This window comes from Microcaecilia unicolor, chromosome 8 (genome assembly GCF_901765095.1).
Source record: "Microcaecilia unicolor chromosome 8, aMicUni1.1, whole genome shotgun sequence".
Classification (NCBI taxonomy): domain Eukaryota; kingdom Metazoa; phylum Chordata; class Amphibia; order Gymnophiona; family Siphonopidae; genus Microcaecilia; species Microcaecilia unicolor.
In genome coordinates, this window is record NC_044038.1 from 181,701,792 (window position 1) to 181,711,005 (window position 9,214).

Sequence of the window (9,214 nt, forward strand, 5' to 3'; positions counted from 1 at the left end):
TCATTTTCATCGCCCTTCTCTGCACCTTTTCTAATTCCACTATATCTTTTTTGAGATGTGGTGACCAGAACTGCACACAGTTTTGGAGGTGCGATCGCACCATGGAGCGATACAAAGGCGTTATAACATCCTCATTTTTGTTTTCCAGTCATTTCCTAATAATTCCTAATATTCTATTTGCTTTCTTAGCCACCTCAGCACACTGTAGTTTGATGTCAAAAGCCATCAAGCTACAGACAGCTTTTTATAGCATTAAATCATCTCAAATTCACTTTATTTATTGATTTCTGCTTGCATCACTGGCAAAAATGTTTAAGTGCTTCAATTTCCTTTTGGAAAGGGCAAGTTCATGTCTACTTTTGAGTTTTTGAGCCCACTGGACTGATAAACCTATGAATGTATGAAAATGATTATTAACCCTTTCAGATGTGTTTGAATTGTCTAATTCCCAAGTGCCAGTACCGTTTGGATATTATGAACCTTTCATGTGCCAAGATACTGTTGCATGTGTTGAAAGGCTGCCAGAATACAACTGTGCCCTGTGCATTTTGTACAAATGGTTATAGCTTGGCATAAGCATTCTACAAATTTTATCAACATTTTTATAGTAAAATAAAACCTATCTATAAACAAGAAATAAACACCGCAGGGCATGAGAAGGCAGCAAGAACCAATCACATGAAGATCCTTATTACCAAGAGTGAGTGTGGTCAGTAGCTGAGGATACGCGAGTCCCATTGTTTATCAAACACTTGAAAATATTGATCATCTACTTCCAGGGAGCTAATTGCTATTTATTTTTCTAAATTGTCCTCAAACTGTAAAACAGGTTTCTGGAAAATATGCCCAAAACAAGGAGTTTGTTTCATTCCAAAACAGTGTCTGATTGGCTACTGTGAATGGCCGAAGAATTCGGAGAAGGTATAAGAGGTGAAACGTATGTGGATTATATCAGAGTATCTGGGAGTCTGAAGCTGTGGAGGAAAGGAAGAGCAGGTATCCCCTGATGTGGTAGGTTTTCCTTCTCTGATTCTAACATTTTGTCTCTCATCATTGAATGTAGAGGCAAGTCTCTTTTAATTAAAGGGAGCTCGGGAATGAGGGAGCATAGGATGAATGTGAAAAGGTACAGACACAGGAGGAATCTAAGGAAATATTTTGTTATGGACAGGGTGGTTGACATGTGGAAAAGCCTTTCAGTGGATGTGGTGGAGACGAAGACTGTATCTAAATTTAAGAATACATGGGAGAAGAAGGGATAGTAGATGGGCAATGGTCTTTATTTGCTGCCATTGTCTATCTACCTATGTAAAGTGGATTGACTGGGAGAAGGTGGCAGAGCCTAGGCCCTGGTTAGCAAGAACATGAAACTGTTATTAACTGTACACATCTATCCTTTAATATGGTCTAATTCATGTACACTGGAAGCCATCACAATCTTGGTTTTACCTAGTGTGTATCCAAGAGCATTGCCCTAAATCTGAATTGATGAAACTTAGAGCAAAATAGGTACTGTATTTAAAAAAAAATTGTTTCCAGGTCTACTTAGCCTAGTTTCTTCTTCACAGAAACCTTGAGGGAGGTCCCTGCAGTCTAGACTGGAATTTGCTTCTCAGCGCTTGTGAATTTTTGTAGTGAGTCTCCATTCTCTGAGAAAAATGTATGCAGGTTTTGTGTTGATGAGAAGTGCGATATAAATCCAGATCTTTAGTGTTCATTTTGTTGATCTTAATTAATGATAAAATAGAGTAGAGGGGCACAGTAGACATGACCTTGGTGCAAAATAATTCCTGAAATAAAGTTGTATGTTTGTCATGTCAGTCCTCTTGACTGCGTGGACATAAAGTATAAATGACCATCTATCTATAACCTGATACCTTTTTATGGGACTAATGAAACACAGTTCATGATTATCTTTGGGAACTAATATTTCCTTCCTCAGACTCAAGCAGAATGTTCTGTTCAGACCTGAGGAAGGGAATCTTAGCTTCTGTATAAAGTAACCTTTATTTTTGTGCATTCCTCACATAAGAACATGCACCGGTGTTTTTGATGGTCTAGTGGCTTCATTTTCAAATTTTTGCCTTAATGGTGTTGTGATGAGAGCAGCAACCCAGGAAATACACTTGGAAGGAATCAGACACTACACACTGGTGAAGTGTAGAAAGTTGTCTACACAAGATGTTAGCAAAAACCATGATGCACACAGGGGAGGGGAAGAGCTTCCACTTATTGTGTCAATTAATTTTGTCTAATGTGTTATTTTTAGACACATTCTTGAAAAAGTGCTACGTTCTATAAAAAGCGCCAAAACTTGTGCACATAAATTTGGAAATGTACCAAGCTGCAGCAGAAGGGGGCCTGCACTGGCATTGGCGCATGTTTTTCATGTGCGCAAGGCCCTTTTTTACTGCAGTGGGTAAAAGGGAAGTCTCTCTTTCCTGCAGAAAATGGCCGTGTGGCAAGTAAAGCACTTGCTGCAAGGTGATTTGGTGCAGTGCTCATGCGGTGGTAACCAGGGCACTGCATGATAACCGCCAGGCACACTCCAGCACTACAAAAATAAATATATTTTGGTACCACCGGATATGACGGCGTGCTATGGGTGTGAAGTACTGCCAGGCTACTGCGGTAGCTCGGCGGTACTTCCTGTTTAGCAAGCGGTAAGCCCATGTTGGGCTTACCGCTGCTTAGTAAAAGGGGCCCATAATTTATTTGAATAACAAGTCAATGAGCACCGATAATTTTAACAAGCAATTATTGGTGCTAATTTTATGTGCAGGTTCAGAAAGGGGGTACTGCCATGGGCAGATCAGGGGCGGTCCTTTAATTTACGTGTGCTGTTATGCAATAAAGGTGCGGGGATTTACACCAAGGTTTCAATGGTGTAAATGGTTGCCCCTAAACGTAGTCATGATTCCCAGCGCTAAATGCTGATCTATAAACTCACCTAACTTTAAGCACCGTTTAGAGAATAGTGCTGATTTTTTAGGCAACATTTCTTGAGTTCAGTCCTAAATTCAGTGCTTTCCCCCCTCAGACTGAATGGAGCCCAGCACGAATGGCCAGACTGAACAGAGGGTGACGGTGCCTTCCAGCTCCGAGGTGGTCCAAAGGCAGAGATGTAATTACATGCACGTCCAACTGGAGGAGCAAGTGCAACCACAGCTTAGCACCAAGGAGTTGATCCTGCAGAAGAGCAAGGAGGTCTGCAAATGTACTCCCAAAACACTGATGAACTTTCTGTTCAAGCTCTTTCCAGTGCTGAAATGGCTTCCACGCTATCGAATCAAGGAACAACTTCCAGGAGACGTGATATCTGGAATTATAGTAGGGATTGTCACTATTCCACAGTCCATCGCCTATGCGCTCTTAGCTAACCAGGCTCCAATTTATGGGATCTACACCAACTTCTTCTGCTGCATCATTTACTTTTTCTTTGCCACTTCACACCATAATTGTGTGGGATCCTTTGGTGTGCTGTGCCTGATGATTGGAGAGAGCGTGAACAAGCAGCTGAAAATCGCTGGTTATGTTAACAATGATGGTACAACTGCCATCTCACTAGAAAATTCAACATTGGCAGCCAATGGCACAATCATTTGTGACAAAAACTGCTATGCTATCATGGTGGCCACATCATTAACGTTCCTTGTTGGGTTATACCAGGTACTGTGTATTCATGAACATAATCTACTCTTCCTTTTTCTTCACAGCCTTGCTCTCTCCTGTTCCTCTGTATTCCTGCTTCATCCCAACCTTCTGGACACCGCCTTTTTGCAGAGACCTGAAGACTTACCTTTTCAACATCATTTTTGTGACCTGATTACAGTTTGTTCCTGTGGTGGAGGATTTACTTTTAGGGTTGAGTGATTTAGTTTTATTTTGTGTACTTGATCTAATAGGAATGTTGTAAGAACACCGTAGCGAAAGTGATTGTATTGTACGATTGCTCTTTACTGTTTTTATTAAGGAGTTCCTTTTTTATTTTCAGAAGATTTTACTAAATGTAAATCGCCTTGATTTGGGTGCAAGGCAGCCGGTATATGAAATCAATATACGATAAACCCTTTTCTTCAACCCCCATCTTAGTCTGGCTCCACCTCATGGAGTGCTTCTCAAGTCTGAAAGTCATCCATCTCTGTTCTCCCACAATGGAACTTTATCTCCATTTTCTCAGGCCTTTTATTAGGTTACATTTGCACATCACCTTCCTTATACAGAATCCAGTCTGAAGCATTTAACAAGGCATAAGGATAATACAACAAGTACTACTATATCACAAAAATATATCAAAGCACAATTCAAAAATCCAAATGAATAAAATTCATGAAAATAGAAATCTCCAATTCATTTCTAAGCAAAATATGAATGGTGGAAATCACTTTAAAGGGCTATGCAGGGAGTTTATTCCATGTTTATGAAATAAGCATGGTCTCCAATTTGTATTTTTTTTTAAACACAAGGTATGACCATTTTTATCCAGAATAATTGGTAAATAACTTTATAAGCATTAATACTTAGGCACTTTATCAGATGTTACTAATACATATTGCAGAGAGCTTGAGAGAAGGTGACAAAAATAATAAAGGGAAAGAGAAACACCTGCCATATGAAGAAAGGCTAAACATGTTAGAGACAAGAAGGGATGTGATAGAAGTTTACAAAACACGAGTGGGGTAGAACAGTTCAATAAGGAGTGGCTATTTAACCTTTCAAACGCCATTAAAATAAGAGGTCTCTACATGAAAGTAGTGAGCAGCAGATTAAAAATAAAGTTTTTCATGCTGCACATAATGAAACTGTGGAATCTGTTACTTTAGAATATGGTGAAGAAAATTAATGTGGTGGGCTTTTAAAAAGGTTTGGACAAGTTCCTGGAGGAAAAGTCCATAAAAACTTATGAGACACATAGATTTGGGAAAGCTGCCACTTATCCTTGGATATGAGCTATAAGAAATGGCTTTACTTTTTGGGATCTGCCAGGTACTTGTAGCCTGAACTGGCCACTGGCAGAGATAGGCTGCTGGGAGTGATGGATTTTGCAGTGACTCCGCATGGCTTTTCTTAAGTTCTATGGCCCTTATATTCACATAACTTCCCACTTTCCTCCACTCTGATCCTTTCTGGAGTGCTGTAGACTCTCTTATGACTTGCATCTATCAGTGACTCCTAGCACGCACTCTCCCATGGCCATATTTGGGCTGTTATGATCAGACTAGCAATGCTGGCCACCAAGGAGAGTGAGTCTGAAGAAAAAAAGACTCGATGTCCATTCGTTGGTTGACCAGGCATTGAAGGTGTAATTAAACTGAATACCGAACTGGGAATATATTGAACAGTGATCATAAAATTAACCCAAGGCTCATTTTGATTCTGAACAATATCATTGCATCTGAAATTTGATTATTTGGAATGCTTTTTTCTTTTACTTTGGGTGGAGCTCACTCAACTGTAACTTACTGCAAAGGGAGGGAGTGGTTTGTGTAGAAAAGCCTCCTTGTGACTGGACAGCGATAGGTTGTCCACATGTCTCATCTATAGGTTCCACTTAATTAATATAATTTGAATTTGAATAACTCTAAGAAGGTTGCAAAATATCAAAACTATTTAAAAAATGATCAAAGTATGGCTATTCACCCTTGGGTCACATCAGCACCTTCTTCATCCTGTATTTCCCCTTCCCCATTTATCCCTTCCCAGTTTCCGCTACTTTCCTATTCTTTCTTTCTACCTTTCTGTTCTGTTACTAGTTTTGTCCAGGAAGACTGTATTCCTTTTCCAGTTTCTCTCTTTTATTTGTAACATTGTGAACCACCAAGATACATTTATATGATATTTCCAATATAACAAGCACTAATAATGAATAAATTATGTGATCTAATTTAGGTTAAACATAATTTGTTTGCAAAGGTTTTTAGTATGCGTAGTAGGCTTGTCTTGATTTATAGATAATGTGATGCAAAATGTTTGTTTGTTTCTTTGCTTTCAGATCCTTCTGGGTGTTTTCCAGCTGGGCTTCATTGCAGTGTACCTGTCAGAACCACTCTTGAGCGGCTTTGTAACAGGTTCTTCCCTAACAATCCTCACGTCCCAGGTGAAGTATCTCTTCGGACTGAGCATTCCTCGCCATGAAGGAGCAGGATCTTTAATTCTTACCTGGATTGACGTTTTCAGGTACATTGAGAAGACCAACATCTGTGATCTCGTAACCAGCCTTGTGGCTTTGGCTGTCATCATCCCTGTGAAAGAAATCAATGACAAGTTTAAGAGTAAGATGAAGATCCCATTCCCAGTGGAGCTGTTGGTCATTATAGTGGCCACGCTGGTTTCTCATTATTTTGACTTTTATAAGAAATACAACTCTTCCATTTGTGGCACCATTCCCACTGGCTTTCAGGTCCCCAAGGTACCAAATTGGAGCCTCTTTCCAAGCTTAGCCTCTGATGCTGTTCCAATAGCTATCATAGGCTTTGCAATGACAGTCTCCCTTGCTGAAATCTTTGCCAAAAAGCATGGGTACTCTGTCAGGGCCAACCAGGAAATGATTGCTATAGGTTTGTGTAACCTCATCCCATCTTTCTTTTACTCCTTTGCATCCTGTGCTGCCTTAGCCAAAACCCTACTTAAAGAATCCACTGGTGCTCATACACAGCTCACTGGTCTGGTTACTTCTTTGGTCTTACTGCTCGTCCTCCTTGCCATTGCACCTCTCTTCTACTCTTTGCAGAACTGCATCCTTGCTGTCATCACTATCACCAATCTTAGGGGGGCCTTGCGGAAGTTTGCAGATACTCCAAATATGTGGCGTATCAGCAAAATTGATACAGTAGTCTGGTGGGTGAGCATGCTGGCCTCCTCTCTGATAACAACAGAGATTGGGCTGCTGGTGGCAGTCTGTTTCTCCATGCTCTGTGTCATCTTTCGTACCCAGAGGCCTAGAGCCACTCTCCTGGCCAAAGTCAGTGACACAGAAATTTATGAGGACCAATTCACCTACAAAGAGCTCAGAAATATACCCAATGTCAAAATCTTCCGCTTTGACTCCTCCCTGTATTATGCCAACAAGGGGTATTTCAAAAGCATGCTGTACAAGAAATCGGGGGTGAACCCAGCTCAGGTGGCCATGATGCAGCAAAAGGCAAAAAAGTTGCAGGAGGCAGCAGCAGCAGCCTCCCCAGAAAGTCGATTCTTCCCCAGGTTCAACTTGATCAAAACATCCAGTAGACCACAAAATCCACTGAAGCTTTCCATTCCGCAACTTGACATGCATTCCTTGATCATAGACTGTGGGGCGATGCAGTTCATAGACACGGTGGGGCTAGGAGTGCTGAAAGAGACCCGCCATGACTATGAAGAGATTGGGATCCATGTCTTGCTGGCCAACTGTAGCCCTTCAGTGCGGCACTTGCTCAAAGATGGAGGTTACTGTAGCAAGGGCAACAGTGATCTGGAGCAGCTGGTGTTTCACAGCGTCCATGATGCTGTGCAGTTCGCAGAGGGAAAGTACCTACAGCAAAAGAAGGAGATTGAAATGATCAATGTGGCCTTTTCCTTTAATCCCAATCAAGCCATTGCAGATGACTTAGGAACACGCACCCGTCTGTAGGACCTGGGAGCACCATGTAAATGGAACGTAGCCCCAGTGGGAAACACTCATACAGTACTTATCAAGTTTTGTAAATAATTCATTTTATAGCACAGTTTTCCAGACACTAGGTAGCTTGGAGGCTAATCCAGTATTCTTTCATTTCTTGGAAACTGGTTCTAAAGATCATTGATTGGGTCACAAATAGATTTGACAATTCTGTTTCCTTATTGGACCTTTAATAAAATGTGGCTTATTGGAGCATACTTGGAAACCTCTACTGATGAGGAATGTCGGGTTGGATAGTCAAAATGATTTAAATGGCCAGGAGAAATTTCCTGTCTGGGTCTAACTGGATGGTGCCTTTGAAAGTGCCTGGTTAACGCTCAAGCCAAAACCAGCTATTTTGGGGGCTTTCAGGGTTGAAGTCGGATCTTAGTCAGTTAAGTGTCAAGTTTCAGTACTTAAATGCTAAGACAATCACATAACAGTCAGTCCTATCTTTATATGGTTCTTCATAGCTGGTTAAGTACCCAATATCGCACTTAACCAGCTATGTTTTCACCGGCTCCGCATACCCCGAAATTCAGTGCAGGAGCCCAGACATGGCTTGACACTGAATTTCCAGGTATAATGACAGAAGTAGTCAGGAAAACACTGATGGCCAACTGAATATCAGGCCCCTCATTTTTATAAAGCAAAGTTCGTGACACTAATGACTAAGTCAGGGCTTTCCAAACCTGTCCAGGGGACCCCACAGCCAGTCAGCTTTCATGATATCCGCTGTGTCAACAACCTGACTGCCAGGTGGCTGTTCTTGGCTGGTGTTATATATCCCATTGCCTCCAGAACCTGAAGAAATTTCCCACCATGCCACACTCAGCGTCCAGTGTAACTTCAACTTCTGTAAGTCAAGAGCTAAGGAACAGGCAGCATCACCTGCAAGAGTTACATATGGTGAGATTCTTCTGAGAGCCCAAAGCTTTTCCTCAGTCCTCTGACCTGCTTGGAGAAGTGCTATCAGTTAAGGTGTGAAATTTGGACATTTAAAATTAAGTTATTGTAGTATAAAGTGTTGCCCAGTTGGGAAATTCAGAAATTTAACCTGAGGGACTTTGTTCCTCCTTGATACAATACAATGCAATATAGACTATCTATACCAGCTTTTGGGAAAACTGACAAAGTGGGGAACATTATGTACAGCTTATGGGAGTTTCCCCTTCATAAGAAGACAATCAGTATCCTTTCTTGCTTCTCATTTTCTTAGAATCTGGTGGCATCCAGAGGGTATTGTGAGGTACTTAAATAATAAGGGGCTAAGGCCCGCGGATGCACCACTGCCATTACTTCTTATGTGCAATAAACTATGTAACCAATTCAGAGGCATATTTACTAAAATGCATGAGAATTAATTAATGCACATTTAAAAAACAAAATAATGAGTATGAAATACGGTTAATGCACTAATTTCCATATTAACATACAACAGAGAGGATCAAAGTACACATTTTTTAAAAAAGGCACAAAGGGCTTTTCAAGAATGGGACATGTGTTTTATTAGTGACCTGACACCGGCCATGTTTCAGGGTAAGGAATGCCTGCCTCAGGGGTCAATTCTATAACATG

The 9,214-nt window shown here is 41.0% G+C and overlaps 1 protein-coding gene across 1 annotated transcript; it reads left to right on the top strand.

The window, feature by feature from the left end:
• The first annotated feature begins 960 nt into the window (after window positions 1–960).
• LOC115476026 (sulfate transporter-like) lies at window positions 961–8,894 on the top strand. The gene is made up of 3 exons (XM_030212135.1): window positions 961–1,011; window positions 3,041–3,669; window positions 5,993–8,894. Exons 2-3 carry the CDS (start codon window positions 3,046–3,048, stop codon window positions 7,607–7,609), a joined length of 2,241 nt encoding a protein of 746 aa, XP_030067995.1. The 5' UTR covers window positions 961–1,011; window positions 3,041–3,045; the 3' UTR covers window positions 7,610–8,894.
• Window positions 8,895–9,214: the final 320 nt, after the last annotated feature.